We start from the raw sequence: 22,640 nt of genomic DNA, 5'->3' as shown, positions 1-22,640 counted from the left end.
ATTCATATAAGAAATTGTCACTCAGATAGACATAATCTAAAAATAGATTATAAAGGCATACTATCCATAATTAAGAAATTAGAAATATTTGTGCATGTATTTGATCTTTATAAATTCCTAGAAGATAAACTGAGATTTCTATAGTAATATGTCATTTTCAATTAATAATCTACACTACTATAAAGTTTAATGATAGCTCCAATCTGGATATCTGTATTTCTTTTATTGTGATATGGCCTATACTAGGGTCCAGATACTAGCAAGCATCAGATAGAATGAGACCAAGTGGTAAAGAAGGTTAAAAATTATCAATTAGATAACTTATTATACTTGATTCTGACTAAGAGTTGTCTTTAAATTTGAGAGGAAAGCAATGTATAGATTTCTTCCAAAACTATTTATAAAGGAATATTAATTATAAAGTTACACTAATTCAAGGAGTGTAGTAGTGGCAAGGACAGGCAAACAGACCAGAAATAGACCCACATATATATGCCTGATTTTGGACAAAAGCAACGTGGCAGAGCAAGTAGGGAAAGGGTCATTTTTTCACTTGGACAACTGGGTATTCATATGGTTCCCTATTTCAGAGAATACATGGGAGATCAATTCTGGATTGTTTAAATATATAAATGTAAAGAACAAAACTATCAAAACCTTAGAAAACAACATAGGATATCTTTCTGACTTTAGGGTAGGTAAAGATTTTTTAAGACACAAAAAGGTCAAAACCATAAAGAAAAGTTCAATAAAATGAAGAATTCTGTTCATCAAAAAATGCCATAGTAAAGACAAGCTACAAACTGGGAAAAGTTATGTGCAACATATAATTGTTAAGGGATTAGTAAACAGGACATTTTAAAAAAACTGCTACAAATCAATATATAAAGAAGAAATCAATTTTAAAAATAAGCAATAAACATGAACAGAAATTTTACAAAAGAAGAGCTATAAATGACCTATAAGTATATGAAAAGAAATCCAGGGAGAAGTATCCAAGAAAATGTAAATTAAATCACAAGAGAGAACATTTTATACCCACCAGATTGGCAAAAATTTCAAAGTCCGATAATACCAAATGTTGGAGAAGATGTGGAGTAACAGGACCTGTCACACATTGCTGGTGGGAATGCAAATTGGTACAACCACTTTGGAAAATAATTTGGCATTTTCTAGTAAGTTTGATGGTACATATATCCTATGACTCAGCACTTCACTCCTGGAAAAACACCCTATGGAAACTTGCAAAGGTCTACCAGGAACAAGTTCAAGAATATTCGTAGAAACATCATGTATAAAAGCAAAAACACTGAATATAACCCAAATGTCTACTGGCAGGAGAAATGATAAATAATATGTCATGTAGTCATACACTATAATACTATACAGCAGCCAAAATGAAAAAATACAGCTACATGCATCAACATGAATAAATCTCACAAACATAATGCTGAACAAAAAAAGCAAGGCACAACATACAAACAATATGATTCTATTTAAATAAAGTTCAAAATTATGCAAAATTGAATGATTTGTTTATAGGTACAAGCATCTGTGGTAATACTGAAGAGAAAAGTAAGGGAATTAAGTCATTTTCTACTGCTGGAATTGGGAAGTAAATGGATGGGACTGGAAAGAACTCACAGGATGCTCCAAAGATGTGTGGGTAGTAAGCACTGAGGTGTTCTTTTTTTCTTTATTAAAAAAATGCCTTTTGTATATATATTATTTTATATTATAATTCTTTATATTATTTTATATTATAATTCTTCTTTGCAAGTATTTAATTAAAACTACTTACGTCTCTATGTTTAAAGACGTCTAAACTATCTGAAAGGAGAAATGACTATCTTTTATAAAAGTCTAGAGACATTTATCAAATTCATAAAATTCTCCAGAGTACTGATTAATAAAGAATAAAGTCTACATAAATAAAAATCAGACAGTAGGGAGATAAAATACATGAACTGTTCTGTTTAGGTCTTCTTTTCCATTAATAAGGTAGAGCTAATGTTGTGTAAATGTCTTTCCCCATTGCGAAATGTATACCATGACGTTGCTTGTGTGAACCCTCTGTAGTTATAGGACAGGTGGTTCTCAACCTGGAGCAGGTTTCCTCCTCTCCCTCCTTCCCCAGGGATAGCTGGCAATGGCTAGAGACACAGATGTTGTCAAAAGACAAAGGAGAAGGATGAGGAGTGGAGGAGAATGCTGCTGGCATTTAATGCTAAACATTCTGCAACGCACAGGACAGCCTCCCACAACTAAGAACTGTCTGACCCAATGTCAATAGTGCTGCTCTTGAGCAACACTGGTATAGGGAAAAATAACATAGGAAGCATAAGAATGTTTGGATCACAAAATGAAAAGCATGACTCCAGGGAACATTTAGAGATCTAAGAAGGCAAACACGACATTTGGATAAAGACAAACAATTCATTAAAGCCTTCTTACACTAGAAACAGGGGAAATAGCAAATACTTGATTTGCTATTTTCACAAGTCCCATCGCATAAGTGCTGAAGTAACACACATAGTCAGGAGAGATGCTCACATAGAGAGGATATTCAGAATAAATTCTACTTTCGAGAAAAGAAGAGCAGAGTGAAGTAGCCACAAATAACAGCTAGGTTTCATCTGAACTTTGTGTACCTTAGTGTTCTCCTTCTTTTGATAGAACTGAACTTTTCAATGGTGTTTGTCTCTCCTAAGACATCTACAAAGTGTGTATTTTTTTAATATATTCAAAAGTAAGTCAAATGGATTTTGTATTTTGCATTTTCACTTTGTACTCTAATTTGAAGTGGGTAAAGTCTGGGTCTAGAGACTAAATATTCACATTCTAACACCATTATCAATTGCAAAGAGGTTTAAAAAATTTTATGGAATTCCTATTTTTTTTAAGGAATAAGTTGATAAACACGCCTTAGAATTCAAACATATTGGTCAATGATTAACACTTTCAAAAATCAGCTTTCTTAGTTTTCTATGTTCAATGTCAACTAAGCAATTCTCCTCACTGTAGAACTTAACATTACAAATATTTTTATTTTTTGGTATCTTGAAAATCTCATCACTATTCAATAGTAGCTACAGGGATGCCATTTTTTGTTCTATGGTCTATAAGCATAGATTGAGCTCCGAAGGAAATGACTGAAAAAGTTGAATGCCTATGAAGACCAGCAGTGTAACTTAAAAGGAGGGAAGGTTGGAATGAGGGCTTCAATGAACTGGAGACCCCAGTCCCCACCAAGGGAGGGCAGTGGTTTTCAGCTGCAGTGCTTCAAACCGCTGATAAATGTGAACATGGGCCAAATGGCACCAAGTGTTCTTTTTTTTTTTTAAGTTAAAAATCCACATTATTTTATGGCAGATCCCAATTTTTTAATGTTGACAATTTTTTTTTTAAATGTTCTCTTCATCAAAATAAATAGGTCTATAGATCCTCGGGCTTGCAGTTGTTTTTCTTGAAAATACTACCAGGGAGTTTTTCTACATAAAGTCTACATTGTTATCTTAAGCACTTGAAATCCAAGCTGAAATCACTACTGAAAACAAACTTTTCAATTATATTGAAAGAGCATAATATTCTAGAGCAGTAAGAGATGCCATACATGATATCCAGCTTATGCCTTAAAGAATGATGTTTATTCTTCCTGAATTTACTTGTTAATTGAAATGCAGACTAAATATACCTTACTAATGGGGTAATCATTACCTGTTCCTTTCTTGCAGGTATAGGTGAGGTGGTAATTGCAGGGAACATCATTCCACTGGCCATTCTCATGCCAAATAATGACAACACAATCTTCTCCAGCAGAAAAGAAGCTGTCTGGCTGGTTGGGCCTCCAGTTCTCATATTGCTGTAAAAGTGGAGAGAGAAGATAACTAACTACTGACAGTTAAAGAGTAGCAAATTGTAAGAGCGACCGGGGCACAATCAAATTACAGCGGACTCAGCCATTTCTGTTGAACCATCTAGCTGAAATAATTTTGGTGGTAAGGAAAAAGATTTTTCACACTCTGAGTGGAAAACACATGTATCTCAAAGTCTCTCTTCAACAAATATGTTTTTTTTTTTTTTGCCTTTGGCAATGAGACGTATCTGAGGAATTTTGTGCTACTTATCCTAGTTTTCTAAATATATAATCAATGCTCAATTTAAGAAATTTAACCACGTCATTAGTATTAATTATAATAGCATTAATGGAAGTGGAACTAGAGGAAAAAAAATCATAATCTCATCACTCTAATCTATTATATTTTCTTCCAGCCCTAAAGTGCACATATAATTGTATGTACTTGTAAGCACAGTGCAATAAAATGTTTATTCCTTCTTTAATATTTTATTACTATAAAGTACCTTTCTTTGTCTTATTTAATGTAATTGTTTTCATCAAAATTCATTTACTGGGTTAAAACAATTGACATATTTGCTTGATTTAGTTTTTGTATTTGCCCAATATGCCTATACTCATCATTTTATAAAAATTCAATCTTCTGTGTAATTCTGTTTTAGCTATGATTCCTCTGTGCACCATCCAGTTGTGTTTTGCTTTACGATCTAATCTGGAAGTTGTTTTCTCTTAGGAACATTGATCACATGTATGCATATTGACATACAAGATAATGCTTTAAAAACATCTTACTATAAATATATGTTTGCTTTCCTTTATGTAATGTATGTTCAGATAGTTAAAAGGAATTTTATTGATCTGATGTTTTTCTACTGGTTTCCTTAACATCTATATCTTTAATGGTACCTCTTGATTCCCCAGACTGAGCAATAATATATAATCTGAAAAGTCTTTCGTCTTCCATCACAGTAATACATGTCATTTATTTAGCACCTGCAATGGATGAAGCCCTCTTCCAGGTACTGCATCTGCATTATCTCTAACAATTATTCAGCAAGACTTGGAGTAATGTGAACCTTAGAACTGTTAAACACTCAAGACTCATATATATACATTCAACTTTTTCTTACCTTAAAGTTTGTCTCTATATCAACCAATAATTATATTAAAAAACACGGTCCCTATGCCTATTCAAAAATAACAAACTTTGGTGAGATGAAAATAACACTGGACTATAAACAAGAGAGCAGTTTCCTAGCCTCCAGCCTCCTCTTAACTAGAATGGGATAAGGGTCAGTTTTGTTCAGTGTCTTTCTGGCTCTACTTGAGTATCACTTTCCCGATACGTTTGGCCTACTGTCATGTATTGCATCACATCTAATACTGGCCAGACTGGTGGAGACAAACTTCCTTCATATGGAAGAAATACAGATTCAGATTTAGGTGACAATGTCTAAGGTGACTATTTCTTCTGCCCCTACAGATCTATTAGTCTTTTCTTGAATTAAAGTTAAAATAAATCTGTGGTTACAACAATGAGTTAAGAGATTTTATTTGAAAAAGATAAAGGCAGAGAAGAAAGAATGGTACGTAAGAGTTAAGGCAACTGTTCCACATTCAGAGTAAGCCAAAAAATGGTCCTGCTAGTTATTCCCACCAGCATCATGGCTATTTTTATGTCTTTTTAAAAAGGTATGATAAATATACTAGAGAATCTCTCCAATTTTTCTTTCTTCTCAGAAAAAAAATGTGGTTTTTAAAACTTTAAAATATGATAAAAAGCTAGATCTTTGATAAAATAACTTTTAAGAAGAAGACCTAAAGTTTGAAAACCTCAGGATTAAGAGACCTTCTATTTTTCCTTCAGTCTCTTTGCTTAGCTCTGCTTTGAAATACACCTCAATCACGTCAACATTAAGATAGGAGATGAGGTTCCTGCTGGTAAAAAAAGAGGCCTTGAGAAGTAATAAAATTGCAAAGAACCAAAGGAAGTTTAATAAAGATTCCCCCCGCAAACACAGAATGCTGGGTGTTTTAATTTCTCTGGTGGAAATCCAGAAATTATACGGATTTAAATCCAACTCTAGTGGCCTGAATGGCACCACTGAGTCAACCCCCTAGATGGCCCTGGGAAGGATGCTCAGAGGATCATTGTCACCAAAGCACTCTTTGATTGGCAGGTTTCCCTGCAACCAGGAAGTGACATTTGTTCTGAACTGGGTTTCTAATTCTTTATTTTCCTTTTCCTTGCTTATTTCCCTTTCCTTATCATCTCACCCTCCACCCACCAAGCCTTTGTTTCTTCTTTCTTTCTTTCTTTCTTTCTTTTTTTTTGCTACTCTCCCTTAGCAGATAATAGAAGAGGAACTGGAGCAACAAAGCAGATATAAAAGTCACGTTCAGCCTGCTGCTGCTGCATAACCAAGCTGTCTTTAACAGATGAATTAAAGCAGGATAAAAATTTAAATTAAATTAAAATAATAAACAAAAGAATATGAATCCCTTAAAACTAACAAAGATCTACATTTGGTAGTTTTTATGATGAAGGATTCCAGAGAGCCTCATATACTCAATCTGGATTTTGGAGCGCAACACTTTCTAGCCTACTTTCTAACTAACCTCTTACGGGAAACCAGGTGGAAAATTATCTAGAATCCCAACACCATGTGCAAACAGTGCAATGCTCTCCCTTCCCTGTCTCTACCACACTGCCCGTCTCCCTTCCTTGCTTCATTTTTCTCTATGGCATTTATTACCTTCTAATAGCCTATACACTTTACTTATTTATTGTATTTTTTCCTCCTTAGTAGAGTATAAGTTCATTGAGGACAGGAATTTGGGTTTCTTTTGTTTACTCCCATATCCTCAGTGCCAGGAGCTATGTCTTGCCCATCCTGGTGTTGTTTAATAATTAATTTGATACTTAGAAATAATGAACCACAGAGTTCCCTGCATTCTTCCCTTTCCACACCCATCCTGATCGAGGATGTTGCTTGCTGTTGGCAAACAGTAAACAAGACAGACGAACACAGGCAAAGTCAGTAGAAGTAAATAACTGTTCTGGAAAACAGTTGGCAATACATATCATACACAAAGAACTATATTCAATAGCTTGTAATAACCTATCATGAAAAAGAATATATACACACACGTATGTGAATCACTCCAGAAACTAATACAACACTGTAAATCAATTATACTTCCACTAAAAAAAAAAAAAGAATCTCTCCCTTGGACCTCATAATTCCACTTATAAAATGCATCCTAAAAAATAATCAGAAATGTGAACATTTTATGTAAACTATTATTTATACTAGTAGTAAATGGGGAAAAAAATCTATCCAGCAAACATATTCAATAAATTATGATATAGCTAGACAAATTGAACGTTATATAATCATTAAATATCTTATATTTAAAGACTATAAAAGGAGATGGGAAGTACTAAAAATGTTAAGTTAAAATAAAAAGCAAAATACTATACATACTCAGATGCAGCTCTGTGTGTATGTGTGTATGCAAAAGGCCAAAAGGAAATGCAGTAAACTATTATAAAATTTATATCTGAGTGATATGAGACTAAAGTAGTATTTCATTCTACATATTCTTACGTATTTTCCAGCTTCCCTAGAGTGAGCATGAGTTATTTTTCTAGTCAGTAAAAATGAACATTATAAAATGATCTATGAGGCGATCAGAAAGAAGTTACCAATTTCTTAGCTGACCCTTTTTTAATGCTAAGTCAACAAACATCACTATAAGCCATCAAAGTCCCTTGACCGCCGTGTTTTTTGCAGCTGACATTTCCTCCTGATCTGAACAATAACCATCTCATTTTCACACTGAAATGAGATTCTGATTCCCTGCCACCAAAGTAATTCTCAGGCCTTAAGCTGCCCAGACTCAGACCTCTGCTAAAAGATTTAATTGTTTTGGGTGGGAACTGCATTTGGCTCCCAACAGTGATTTAAAACCCATGTTCTGTGTTGTTGCTTGGCAGAACTGTGGCTTAATGGTGCAGGACCACATTTTAGGTCTGTGGTTTTTATAAGAATGTCTGATACCCACAGGCATGTCGCACTATTACCTCATATCTGATTGCTCCATTGTGCAGATTTATTTTGGCTAGGATGCTTTGATTTTGTTCCATGTTACTGCCAAACTGACTTAGCAAAGGAAACTCCAGTTTTCTGAACAACTTTCTTTGTTTCCTCCTGAATTCTTTACAGCCTTATTTAACATCACTTGCGGGGAGAAAGAGTATCAAAAATAAATCATTGATTTTAGGTTTAATCATGTAGTTTTTTTCACTAAAGCTAAATGTTAGGACGAGGTCTCTCCTCAGTAAATCAGTTCTGAGTTACGAGAATATGGTAGAGCCTTTCTCACATAGATGTGTCTCATACATACAGAAATGGAACGAGCAGAGAAAAATTCCCTATTCCCATCTGCATTTTCTTTCCTCCTCATTGGGATTATAAGCAAACATCCTGGGTGATCTAGCTCAGGTCGATCCTCTTCTGGGGCTGGATAGGCAAACTAAGACTTATTCCAAAAAGCCAGCCTGGCTTGAGGAGAATTCATTTTAACACTGTTAACAAAAATAAACGCTGATCAGACCTCAGCCTGTTTGTCTGTGTCTCCAAGACTCATGTTCCCTATTCCAAACCTTGAACTTGGGCTGTTTTCCTTAGTGACCAGAATTAGATCAATACTGTGCCCAAAAAGAGAGCTCTGAATTACTTTGCATTTTTGTTTTCTTCTAATGGCAGAGAAAATTATGACATAAAAGTCAAATAGTTGATGTAAGGGCAAGCCAACTCAGATGCAAACTTTTCTATATGCTCTATAACAAATGTGCATTTTATTAAGAGGTAACTATTTTATACCTAGTGTGAACTGCTTAATGCTGTATGTTATATGAAAAAGTTACTTTGTTTTTGGAGTTCCAGTTAAATAATTACTTCTCTGCCTCTGTATGTGTATGTGCCAAAAAAGACAACCGTTTCAATTAAATTGGATTTATTACCTTTTGAGTTATTGTTTTCCCTTTCTCCCCCCCCCCCCCCCATCACATTTAAACAAGTTAGCTGCCAAGGTATAAAATGATTCTAAAAAACCCGGGCCAAAATCCAACAGCTAAGTGCCATTCTCTTGCATGAAAATTGCCTCCACAAACCAGAGAGTCCACTTTGAACCAATCCTAACATTGAGAGGACAAACTCAGAGCAGACTGGAGTTACTCAACGAAATCGATCAAACTTTGCAAATGCTTAGATTATTTTGTTTCAAATGATCTGTCTTTAATCGTCAAACATTTAATTCTATCTTATATTAACATAAATGTGAAGAAATATCCTGCAGGTCTTGTGGAGCACACGGGACTTCTCTGCCTGCCAACACGAGTCTCCACTCTCAGCGAGTGACCTCAATTCCACAGATCTAAGAGGGACTAGACTAAGTTTTCTTAGGCAGATTGGCTGAAGAGTTATTCTCTTCTTCCCAGCTCTTTGCAAATCTCCAACTTAATTCAGTCAACACACTGGGAGGGAAAAAGTGTATGTGTGTGTGTGTGTCTGGGGGTGAGGCAGGTCTCTGCTTTTGTAAGTTATCAGCAACTTACTAAAATCAGACATGGCTTACATCCTTTCAAGGAGAATCTCTGATTATATAGTGTCCAGGAGTTCCAACAGTCATTCAGAGATATCAGACGATCTTTTATCTTTAAAATACATACCACCATGATCAATGGCCCTGAAATCTCAGCAGATAACTAGCATTACAATCATGAACAAAATAAACTGAGGGTAAAACTGTAATGAAAGTAATTGACCTTTTCCTCATGCAGAGATGGATCACTGTCTTTTTCCTAAGGTTAAAAACGCATTATTTCATAGACCCACAGACACAGAAAACAAACTTACAATTACTAAAAAAGAAAAGAGGGAAGGGATAAATAAGGAGTTAGGTATACACTTTTATATATAAAATAGGTAAGTAGCAGGAACCTGCTGTATAGCACAGGGAACTATATTCAATATCTTGTCATAACCTATAATGGAAAAGAATCTGAAAAAGTGTAGAGATCTGTGTGTATATATATATATATATATATATATATATATATATATATATATATAACTGAATCACCATGCTGTACACCTGAAATGAACAAACATTGTAAACCAACTATACTTCAATTAAAAAGAGCATTATTCCAGAAATATGCAAGATTTAGAAATGAACCAGGTGCTTCGCTTTGCTTTACAAAAGAAGTTTGTTTGGTTCAGCTTTGAGCACTACTTTCAGTTCAAGAAAGGAAACAAGACCATCCAATATTAGTCAATTATTGCTGCAACAGTCATGTCCCAGCTGGTCCTTTACGTGATACATACATAAGCAAACTGATTTATGAGGGAATACACAAGGAGCTGGATGGTGAAAAGGAAAGGCTGGGAGAAGGAAGGTTCTTAGGCAGGAGAATGATTTATTCTTATCCCTGCATGCATCATTCCAAAATAGTATCTGTTTTTCCACATCAAGATTTTTTCTTGTCTTTAAAAGATAATGTCAATTCAAAAATCAAAACTCTGAAGATAACATGGTCAAGCTTCAACCTCTAGTAGAGAAAGAATTCCCAGAACATGAAAGAGTCTTGTTTTTAAATCCCTTTTATCAGCATCTTAAAACTGAAACGCTTTCAAAGAAACTGGCCTTATCAAAGCTTTCGGTGATAGCTTCTTCACGATATTTGACCCATTTCAAATTCTTTTCAATGGGATTTCACCATTTCTTAACTTGGTCAAACATCTACAAAGATTGATCAATGGGCACTAACTAGTTCTCCTAAAGAGTTACACACTCTGTTTAGAGTCTCTTGGTTTCTTTTCCTCTCTACTGAAAATAGAATTTTCACACACTAAATAAAATTACAGTTCATCTTTGTGTGACACCAATGTGAGATTTACTACCATCTCACACACGCACACACACACACACACACACACACCTACAAACATAGTATTTCTTGGCACCAGGGAAGGATATACATAAGACCTTTACGAATGCCTCTACTCACACAGACCTGTGTAGCAGAAAGGTTCCCACCTGGAATACAACAGAGAAGATCCAAAATGGTTACGTGGTTGGCAGAACAAACAGCAACAGACCCGGTAAGATGGGAAAACTGCAATGTCCACTGGACAGACTTGATGGCTAATCCAACAATTTTTACACGGTAGCCAGCCACTGGGTACAGTTCAAATTTGTGCCTGAGCAAAAAGTTCAAATTATTTCATATGGTGGCTCTTCAGGGTCTGCCATTAATATCTGAAACTACAAATCTTGAATCTGCATCTGCCAAGGGCCTGGTCTATCCTCTACCTTGTACCCATCCACATATTTACCTATAGATTTTCAGCTTAGATTGAGTCACCTTGTATTCCTTAAAATTCCCTAAAATTTAGATGATCTTAAATGGCCAATTAAAGGCTCTATGTTTTAGAACTATTATGGAATTTGCCAAGTAAGTTTAAACAATTAATCACACACATTCCATTGATAAACTCTGTTCCTGACATTTGTCCAGCAAAGCCATTCTATGACATAATATATTATTGTAATTGTTGGGAGAATTGTTGGGCTTTGAGCTGTAATTTGGGGTTTTTTCCATGAACTGTCTAGTCACTGCTCTTTGCCTACTCTCCCTCCCCTCAAACACTGCTAATTTAATTCACTGAAAAAAATTTTCGTAAGAAAACAAAAAATGTCCTCTGGGTTCACATGCCAAAGGAACTAGCCAAGAAAAACTTTCCACTGCTATTGCTGTGTACAAAGTGAAGATACGGGAAAGACTGGTCCTAATATTTGCCTCAGTTGCTAGGATTTTACTAAGCATGTGATTCCGCATGTTAGCCTCATGCTGCATTGAGAAAGTCATCTCATTTCATATTTAATTTTCAGGTTAAAAATGTAATGCAATTCATACTAGAATTTAAAAACACAGAGCTATAGGGTCTTAATTCACAGAGAATATTATACCTGCAGAGAGACCCAAGTGGAGCTCTGGGGATGTGAAGTTCTAAAACGCAAAATACTATATGGCCACTAGGTGGTGATGGCCATCCATTGTTACATTTTGAGTTACCTAAATCACCGTTAACAAAACAGAATTTAAGACTACCCCCTAAAATCATGATTATTTACTCCATATGGAAAAAAATAAAAATAAAAATAAAGGATTGTCTGGGATATATCCTCTCAGTTTTGTGAGGAAAAGTAAGAGGAAAACACTTTGCTACAAGATGGACCTCAGCTAAACAGTATTTACCAACCTCATTACATCTTATTCTGCTACCAGTCAATGCAGCTATAATCTGAATTTTCTACTTGACTAAAACATTCAGATACAATACTTTATTTTTCTCCATTTTGCCTTTTAAAACTATCAGATCGGGGCAGGGTATGGCTCAGTGGTAGAGTGCGTGCTTAGCATGCACGAGGTCCTGGGTTCAATCCTCAGAACCTCCATTACAATAAATAAATACATCTAATTATTTATACCCCACCCAAAATAAAATTTTAAAAAAAGATAGAAATTTCAACCATTCCTCAAAAAAAGTGATACATTTAAATAAATAAATAAAATGATCCGATGATTTACATCAATGGTGAAATTGCATTGGAAGCAAAGCCAAATCTATAATATTCACCTAAATTCCTTAGAATGGGACAGATCATAAACACCTATGCACACAAATTAATGCCTGCATGTGATTTTAGTTTGTTTTTATGCAGATTAGCTAAAAAACATGCCACCTGTAGTAAAAGCTCACTTTTCTGTGTTCAAACTCCTTTGATCACGTGGGACTCACAGCGCCAGTGCCGTCCTCCCACAGCCACAAATAGCACCCACGTGCAGTCGATGCCAAACGTAAGCAGATAACCACCAAAAGATAAACGCAAACTCCAAATAGAGAACACTGTCCCAGGAGGACTGCTTAGCCTTTTGAAACATATGCTGATAAGAAACCACCTTTGCACTAAATAGAGAACTCAGAATAACCACTCTGGGTTACCCCTCGCCTTTTAGAACACAGGTCAAACGGTTATCTGCCAGGAGCCTAGGAGAACTACTTATTACAGAAGTCAAAACATTTGGTAACTTTAAAATGCCTTTTTCCCCCTAAATGGCTGTGGTCACAATAGGCATTTGTTTCAGTCTGTGGAGGGTTATATTTAATTTTGTTTTATTTAACTTGTTGGGGCAAATGACCTCCCTGCGAGGTAGAGATATAGCCTCCTCTGATCCTTGTACTTGCTTATGGTTGCTCTGGTCTGAGTCCTTGTTTACTTATGTTTTGAAGGAGGTTATGGTTTTGCTGTTGTCTTTTAGCTGAACAACCAAAAGGAAAAGAGCAGCTTTGTTTTCAAGGAGAAAGAGACATTTGTTTTGGTGTCACTGCCCTAGGCTGGCAGCCTGGAGTTGGATCCTACAAACGTGAAAACGCCGAAAGGAAGAAAAACTAACTTGGGGTCTCCTGATAGTTGTTAAAGTGGCAATATGCCCATTATTTTCCTAGCTGGCAAATCTCCGTGCGGGAGAGACAATCTGTCGGCTCTGGAGCACAGCACAAATCTTGTGTAATAGCGTGAGCTCACTGCCCTACAAAGTAGTAACTATCAACAGTGGTTTCCAAAGGCTGTGAGTTCCTCCCACCATGAGACCACTTGGAGACGGGCCCCAGGCATGGCCCCACCAAGCCACTTGCATTTAATCCCCACCATGAACAGTGCCAGTGGGTTCCTTCACCCCAAGTCTGTTTGTACAGGTCTTTGGTCAGGAAGCACTAACAATCCAAATGCAATGTGAAACTGCCAAACCCATTCAATAGTTTTTTGGCCTTTTCCATGGTTATGCATTGCCTTCAACTAATTAGCAATTACATTTAAATAATCATGTGCAATTTTAAAGTTTCATAGCGCACTGTTGGAAAAACATCTGTGAGAAGGAGCTACTGCATTGATAAATTCTTCTTTTAAGGAGAATCTTGTCCATTGTGATTACTCTATGACTTAGTATATTTCACATGAAGAACTAGGTCTTGGTTTCCAATCAAATGGAACTGCAACACAAGTAAAAATTTTCACTGGGAGCTCAGTGGTCTTTCAGAAAAGAAACTGAGAATTTTGCTCGTGAATAGTGTGTTAAAGGATATAGGGAAACAGCATATGTTTTCCTTGGCTTTTAGATGAATCTAATGAAGACTGTGAGGTTTAACATAATTAAACTAATGTTGATACGCAGTGTGACTGGTCCACAGAGAAGTGGCTTTTGACTTGGAGCTGAAACCACACCACAGCCAAGGTACATCTATCAGCAAACACTTCACAAAAAGTCTTTTAAGATTTTCAGGGAAAAAAGGTAAAACTTGAGTTTTTGGTTTGGGGTTTTGTTTTGCATCATTGATTTCTGCCAAATCATTCACAATCCCTTCAAACCTACAAACCTACAAATAAGCTTAGAAAACACAGGGAATTAGTTAATACTCCTGACTCTCTTTTCAACGTCCAAGACATCTAGGAGAGGGAGGAGGATACGAAGCTTTGTGTTTATAAAAGGGTGATAATGATACATTCCTGCAGAAGAAAGGATAACAGTTTATAGTCTTCGATTTTTTACTCCTTTTCTCTGACCCTTTTAAGTGTCTCTTCCTGGGTTAAGGGCTATTTCTTTACTGTTTCCACCTTTTTAAAAGCTGTGTTTTCTCACAATACTTTGCTTGACACACTGACGCGTTGATTAGGAAGGAAGCAAAGGGGGCTCTGGATTTAAAGTCAAATCCACAACCAATTTGGCTATTTTCCTGCATCAACTCGGCATCTAAACCAGGAGGACAAGTGGGTGTTTGAAATTCTAGGGAGCTAGTTTGCCAATGCTCGACCACGCTTATCAAAACGAGAAAAAACTGCAAAATTCAGGTATCTTCCAGAAATGCTTTGTTCAAGCAGGATTTTTTTTATGCACAAAAGGCTATCAGTTAGCCTTTTGTAATCTATATGATTACTATCAAGGGGCAAGATGAGTTGTTCGACTTGGAAAATAGGACGTTTATGGGTCTGTGAATTAGTAACTTGTTTGAGAACTTCCTAACTAGATCCAGACAAGGGCAGAGGAAAGGATGTCTGTCTTCTCTAAAGAGGACACTAGAGAGTAAGAAGGAGGCCGTGACTACTTCCCAGGAAGCTGACAAGTCAGCAGGCTGGCACAGGGTGACACCGAAGGCTGACAAAATAGAGGTGACAGAAAGAAAATGCGAGAGACATAGAAACTGCTTTTTTAAATGTATAAGGATAAAGTCAAGGTTTTTTTCTTTTTTTCTGAAAAAATCAAACTTTCCTAAAGCTCCTCAACATTTTTCAAAGGGAACTGGATTGTCAGTTCTATTCAATCCTCAGCCTCTGGACAGCACAACCTAAGGTGACATTTTCCTTTGAAGTAACTGCATCTGTTCCACTGAAACATCCGGTCCCCAGTGTGAGGGGTAAGCTCTGACAGGGCTGCAGGAACTCACTAAAGAGAAGACAGGAAAGCGCAATGCAGACCACAGGAGAAGTCCCCCTGTGAGAATTTTATCCCTGGGGGACAGGGGGAGAAGGGCGCAAGACAGTAACAGCTTGAAATCTCTGAGGTCTACAGTGGTTGGGAGGTGTGTTACAAAAAGCAGAGTGATTAAGACACCTAAGTGTTTCCACCATCTTCTGGACTGTGCTGTCTGTGGACAAGCTGTAGTCTGTAGTTGAAAAGAAAGTTGTGAAAATGATTTTGCAGGATGTATATAAGTGGAGAAACATGAATGATTCCATAGTGTTCCCTGATGTCTGGCTCCCTCCGTGCTAGAAAGAACAGACGCAGATAGTGGAAGAATAAAGGAAGCCCGGCCCAACCTTAGGCAACCAAGGCGCCCTTGCTCACGTGAGCTATAAAGAAATGAAAGGAGCATATAACATTCAGGAGTGAGATTTCCTTTTGCTGGTTTCACTACATTTTGGATTTGGATAATAAGGCTTTTTAAAGTCAAAGTTTTTAGTAATTGTCAGTTTCCTAAGGCTGAATGGAAAATCTGCCCTGCTATAATTCAAACCTGTGAAAAGTTTGCTTGCCATGTCTTCTTCCCCAAGCTTATGTATTCTTGGGACAACTGGGGACAAAACTGTCATCATTTCTAGCAAGTACATCTATTTTCCTTTGGGTTAACAACTTTTGTAAGCTGCATTATGCTCAGCTACATAATTCTGTTTCTCAGAAACATTTCTTTTCATCATATTTGTAATACCACCTGTTATGTTTTAATGTTTTCCATACTTATACGACTTTAAACAAAATAATTAATTTAGATAAACAAGAATCAGCATAGAGATTCAGCCAAAAGACTTCACTGGTCATTTCAGGATTCAAAAAATAACAGAGTGAGTTGGCTGAGCAATGTATAAGTATTGATGATCATTCAAATACCTATTTTTGTCAACCACTCTGCCAAGTGCTGAAAAAATAGAGATGAAAGTTAGTCCCTGTCTCAGAAGGCTCAGTGTCAGGAAATGAGTGCCTCAGGGGTCAGTGGTAGGGTGGGAAGAAGGCACAAAGGGCTCCTGGAACACAGAGGACGAGCTCTCAGTCATACATGCTAAGAAGGCTTCCTGGAAGGAGACTCTTGGTTAAGCAAGGTATTGGAACATTTATCAAATGAAATTAGGGCAAGAGGTGAGAACATTCTAAGTACAAGGGCAAGAGGATACAAAGACCCACAGGAGTGAGATGTCATGGAACTTATTCCAGGAACCATGAGTATTTTGAGATGAGACAGCTCAGGAAGTGGCAGATGGAGTCGGTGGGCTCGGTATGCTTTGCTAATAATGGCCAAATTTTATACCAAAGGCAAGAGGAAGACATCACAGAATTAAAAAGGGAGTAAGTTCAGAACAAGGGGAGAGGAAGGTCATAGGCACTGAAAAAAAGAGCTGGGGGAAAACACTTCAGACTAGTCATTCATTTAACAATAGGTTAAAGAAAGAACTTAAAAGTCAGCTAATAGTAGAGCAGCCAGATAAGAAATGTTTGTTTAAGTTCACCAGCTTTAATGTGTATTTAACTTGGATGGTTTAACTTCGTGTCTTTGAAGACATGACTTGGGTGACAAGTAAGGTAATTCATTATTAAAGTTATTTGTCAGGGTTTCTAATAAGCACTTGGGGCATTTTGCTGTTAGAGATCAACAGTCACATTAAAGAATGACTGGTCAGTAGGAACCCAAGGGATAACCCGAAACGCGACTGCTTAGAAGGAAAGCCAGTGACAAGGTGAAAACTGAAATGTGTTAAGAGAAAAGAACCTTAATAGAAATCACAAGGGTAAGGCTAGAACCGGTTTTGTTCATGCATATACTTTTGTGAAATTTATTGGGTAAACACTGCAAATAAATAATATTAAAAAACTGTTTTAAGGATATTAACAAAAGCAAGAATTTGGCATGTTCTTAATATATCAACATCTTATTACAGAGACCAATAATGTGGAATGAATCCATCAGGATAAGGGCAATGTAGATAACTTGGCCAAATAACATTATTCATTTAGTAGAAGCATATAAATTGAATTATGTATGATTATAAAGCATAATCATGTTAAATATGATATGCTGCAAGTTTACTGGCAACAAAGTTTAATTATTTCAAGAAAAGAAATTATTGAAATTGAGGCCTAAAATAAACTTGTTTGTTTTTAATGTAAGACTGAATAACAAAAGATACTATACAGTACATTATCAAAGGTTCTTTTTGTTTGAATACTGCTATACCTCCCAAGAAGGATAAGCTCTAATAAACTTTTCAAACAAAAAGTGGGGGTAGAGGGAGAGGGGAGAAATCCCTCTAAAACATAAACAAAGTCCTTAAAATTGCACACAGTCGAGTTAACACCATTCCCAAGTGTAAGCAGATACTGCTTTTCCCGATGAAGAGTTTACTATTAGGGATATTTTCAAAAGCAAGACACTTGGAGTAAACAGTGAGACAAAGGAGAACTATTTTATTCAAAGGCCTGAGCACATATGGAACCTGTTAGGGGGCTGGTGGCTGTAGACAGAACTACAAACGAGTTTAAAAGACACCTAGGCTGTCTCGGAAAGGAAGGGATGGAGGCGAGGGTGGTTAGAAAAGCAGAAAGTGGGCCAGAGATCAGTCAACTGGGAGGGAGACGGGCTGTTTGTTGGGCAGATGGTCTTTTCTGTTCCAAAATGTTCAAAGTTAAGGGACACTCCTTAGCACACTTTTATTTTACACAAAGAGTGAATGGTCTGTCAGGACTTTTCCTGGATTTAATCGTGCCATTTCTTTGATAACTTTGCTTGTTTCTGTAATTCATTTGCTGCCTTCTTCCAACTGAGGCCCTTATTTGGTGTTCTCTCAGCCCTTAGGTGTCAATTTTAATTAATGAATTAATCAAGAGTAAGGTTCTTGTTTATGTTGTATAGTTATCTGTTAGGTTAGGTTATCTTCCTCCGAACATTTCAGAGGAAATCAATATTTTTCCTCAACAAAGTGCGATGCTTGCTTATTTACCAATTTTGGGACCAGTCTAGACTATGCAAATGGTGATTCAGTTATTTTTTTAATGATATTTTTCATAGTCCAGTCCATTAAAAATTAATGGACATGGATGAAAAAAATAGTTGAGTTGGCTTACTTCAGCATAGTGGGATAACGATGTCTGATGAATTAAGCCTACCTGAATGACAGGCAAGAGAAATTCCCTGACATATTTTACAGATCTCACTTATCTACAAGCTATAAGCCAGTATTTAGCCTCACCAACCAGGCTCTCAGGGAGTATAGGGCCTTAACCTAGACACCTTGAGAAACAAAAAACAGACAAGAGAACCACTTTGTTGAAGAGCTGACCTGCTAATGTAGAGACCAGAGTAAACATCTAGTAACTCACAAACATGTGAAGAATGAAAAGATACAAATCAATTCTATATAACCAATGACAGACTGGCAACAGTGAGGACTTCGCCCAATCAGGTCAGCATGCTGCCAATGACAGACTTAACACACACTCCACTGGGCCAAATGCAGCTCTTCCAGGCACCCAGCAAATAGGTACACTTTGAGGTAAGCTGTGGTCCAGCACAGGTAAGTGCCAACCGGAACCGGCCAGCTGAGTCCTTGGCATTCTAGCTTCTATAATACGGCCCACAAGAGCCTGCACTTTTCACTGGGCTGCTTGTAAAGGAAAGTTTGTGGGAGGAAGACATGATAGTGAGTATCCTAGACCCAATTTATCCCACAGGAATGACACGTGCATTCAGCAAGGGAAAACTTACTAAATGTCTGTACTGTATACTACACATTAAAAAATGATAAAAAAACAGCTTTAATCCTCTGTAATATATAGGGAAAAAATCCTTGAAATTTTTATGTTCACTTATAAATTAAGTTCATAAAGACAAAATGGCCTAGCTTCAATTAAAATTAATATATAAGAATTTAGGTTGTACCAACCACTATAAATCTGACCAAAATTATCCCCCTGAAATTATTATTCATTGCAGCAAAGTGAAAACATACAGATGCCACAATTGCAGATAGACCATCCACCTAGGACAACTAAAAGAAAGCGAGACTATCGATGCAGGGGATGTACCCACACACCTTCCTGGGAATATATTTTACGGACTTTTTCTCCATCTTGCCAATGAACCTACTTATGGACATGAATGACAAACAGTTCTGCTTAAACATAAGGAGTCATGACAGAGAGAAGGCAAGTGGGCTTTATTTCAGGGTTCCTACAGGCAAAATGTGGTAAGGGATATACTTTTTCAAGTCAAGCAGAAACCCTATGGCTTCATCACTTAACAGCACTGTGACTGAGAGCAAGGAGCTCAGTCTAACTGATCTTTCCTTTCTTTACCTGTGGAACACCTAACGCCTGTCCTAAAGGTTATAGTGGAGAATAAGTGAATGCAAAGCGCTGAGTACGATGACTGACACAGGGATGATCTGAGGGCCCATCCAGGGCACAGAGAAGCTTTCCTGAACAGACAGAGCAGAGCTTCTGGAAACAGAGATTAGTCTGGCATCTGTTCTAGGATGAACGTCATATTTTGCCAAACTCATTACATCCAGATGAGTGGAAGTAGTGAATGAAACTTAGGCATACACAAAAAGAGTTTAAAAATTATTTTCAAGTCTCCCTCCTGTTTATCTAATTTAGAATTTCATTTACACTTAACTGTCTAACCCAGCTCTCTGTCTGCATTTTAGAATCACCCAGGGAAAACAGAAAATCTAGCTGCCGGAGGTTTTGCTTTAATGAATTTGAGCTGAGGCCTAAACACCAGTTTTTAAATTATGCTCCCCAGGTGATTCTAATGAACAGCCAGCGCCTAGAACCACAACTAGAGCTAGCCACACTTAAAGTAGTTCTAAAAAACATTAGGCTCATATGGATTTACCAGTAGTGACTCAAAACAGCATCACCCATCTTGACTTAAGAAACTTATTCCAGCCTACTCAAGGATGTGGCCAGTATTATTAAATTACTATTTTTTTAAGAAGTAGAAAAAGCTAACAACAACAACAAAAACAAACAACAACAGCAACAACAGAAACCCCATAAAATTAGTCTGCAGAATTTGCATGGAAGGAAATTTACAAGATCACGATTCAACAATCTTTTTTAAGATACAAAAAATGAGCATTGTTGCTTGGTTAAAAATGAGTCATGCCTTATAGCAGATTTCCAGCACAATTTTGTAAGAGGAAAAGGTATTTTTTAAGGGCCTTTCCTCTTACAATTATTATATTTCTTTTTGCTTTGCAGCTATAAAAGGCAAAGATAACCATCTGAAAGATAGCCTTGAAGCAATTCTGCTGACGTGCACCAATAGTTGGATGGGGGGTCTCAGAAAACACTCAGGTGTTTTCACCCACCTCCATATCACCGAGTGACCCTGAGCAAGATGTTTAACTGGTCTCCAGTCTAATGCGCCTCTGTAACATGTAATCAACCCATAGTACCACAGTCTAGAATCGGCATCATCCTCATCAGCCACTTACCAGTGTACTGCCATCAGTCCAACGGAAGTCGTGCTCAAACATCTTGTCATTGAGGCCTATCCACTGATAATCATGGCCCACACCTGATAAGGGGACAACACAGACGTGTTTACTACCTTTCCCACAGACGGATGCAATGCATCAAAGAAAACTATTTTAAACTGAATCATCTTTTCTGGCTGGATTTTTTAGTTGCTCATAAAAATCTTTGATGGTTTATCTTTTGTTCTTCCGCCCAATGTGTTTTAAACTAAAAAGCTAATTTGCAAACATCATGAAACATTAAAATGTCAGACATGGACAATTATTTCCCTCTCCGTTTACTACAATTAAGTATTTTTTTCCATCTTCACTCATGACAGAAACTTTCCACTTATTTTTTTTTTATTAAGCTGTACAGTTGGCAAAAATTCAGTGAACCAATAAAATGTGACAGATCTCACCCATGCTAGCCTCATTTTGGAAACCACATGTTTCTTCTCAAAGCATTTTAAATAATGAACACCTAGACTGGACAGTGCTGCAAAACTTCCTCAAAAATAATTACTTTCACGATGAAATGAGTCACAGTCCAAGACACCATGAAAAAAAATTAAATGAACCTTTACCCAGATTGCATATTAACAATCAAACTTCTAAAAGATAGCAGGCATAATGAGAACATGTTTAATAGAGCATCAAACAATGCTTCAGGAGCAAAAAATTTCTGTATGTTTGCTACATAAAAGCTAGCTGCCCTCTTCTTCGCTATAGTTTAAAGGAGTTATTAAACAGCTCAGGTAGTATGTTTCATTAGCTTTCAGTCCCCATCTATTTATGTTCTTCATATGAGGCCCATTTTCGATGGTCTAAAATATTTAGAAACTTCGATGAGAACCAATTATGCACAGAGGTTAAGATTAGGGTGCTATGAACAATTCAATTTTAATTAGTGGGATAAAAATAGCTGAAAGCAATTTTCTCTTTACCTTTAGATGTTATATGTACATATTCAAAATAGAGACCTCAAAGCATGGGAAGAATGAGACTGGAAACATAAGAGATGGTCATTATTCTAAGTCAAAAAATGATCGAATGGCAATTTTATATGATTCAACCTATAGCACGCGGCTTCAACCATTACTGCTGGCAAACCACGAAATGCCTTCCTATGATATAACGGAATGTTTCTCAAAGTAGGGGACTCATATAGGAGAGATGATTTTTAAGTAGTTCACAGATGAAGGATTTAGTAAGTCGAGTCACAACTGACAAAGCTACTTGTTTTCAGTTAGATACAGGAAAAGCTAAAAAGGTGGTGAGAATGAGGGAAGCCTGAGAAAACCCACACACAGTTGGTACGTACGATTCACAAACATTTGTTCTTCATGAGACAGAATGCTTGTGAGATGGGCGCCCTGCAGACGGCATTCCCGTTCAGCTGCATCCCACGTACGTCGATGGGCGAAGTACTTGTAGCACTGCCCTTGAAATTTGTGCCAGCCGTAGTCACATGTCTCTGTGTCTGGGAAGAAACAAGACAGGAGCTCATTAAACTCACCTACGTCATTCAAACTGGGTTCACCCATCCAAGTGTTCCCAGAAGACCCAAGACAATATCAATGCAATGTCCCCAAAATAAAGGATTCACAAATTTTGGTCACGATGACAAAGAAATGATATAGAG

At 36.9% G+C, this 22,640-nt stretch overlaps 1 protein-coding gene across 2 annotated transcripts in view; it reads right to left on the bottom strand.

Annotated features, from left to right (window-relative positions):
- VCAN (versican) overlaps positions 1-22,640 on the bottom strand; it is a 104,548-nt gene that overhangs the window by 2,761 nt on the left and 79,147 nt on the right. For both annotated transcript variants that reach the window (XM_010982005.3, XM_010982006.3), the window contains 3 exons: positions 22,320-22,478; positions 20,975-21,057; positions 3,718-3,862 (listed from right to left, as the gene is read on the bottom strand). In XM_010982005.3, coding sequence (XP_010980307.3) covers positions 3,718-3,862; positions 20,975-21,057; positions 22,320-22,478 — 387 coding nt within the window. The remainder of the gene's footprint in view (positions 1-3,717; positions 3,863-20,974; positions 21,058-22,319; positions 22,479-22,640) is intronic.

Source organism: Camelus dromedarius, chromosome 3 (genome assembly GCF_036321535.1).
Source record: "Camelus dromedarius isolate mCamDro1 chromosome 3, mCamDro1.pat, whole genome shotgun sequence".
Classification (NCBI taxonomy): Eukaryota; Metazoa; Chordata; class Mammalia; order Artiodactyla; family Camelidae; genus Camelus; species Camelus dromedarius.
This window is presented reverse-complemented; position numbering and strand designations above follow the sequence as displayed.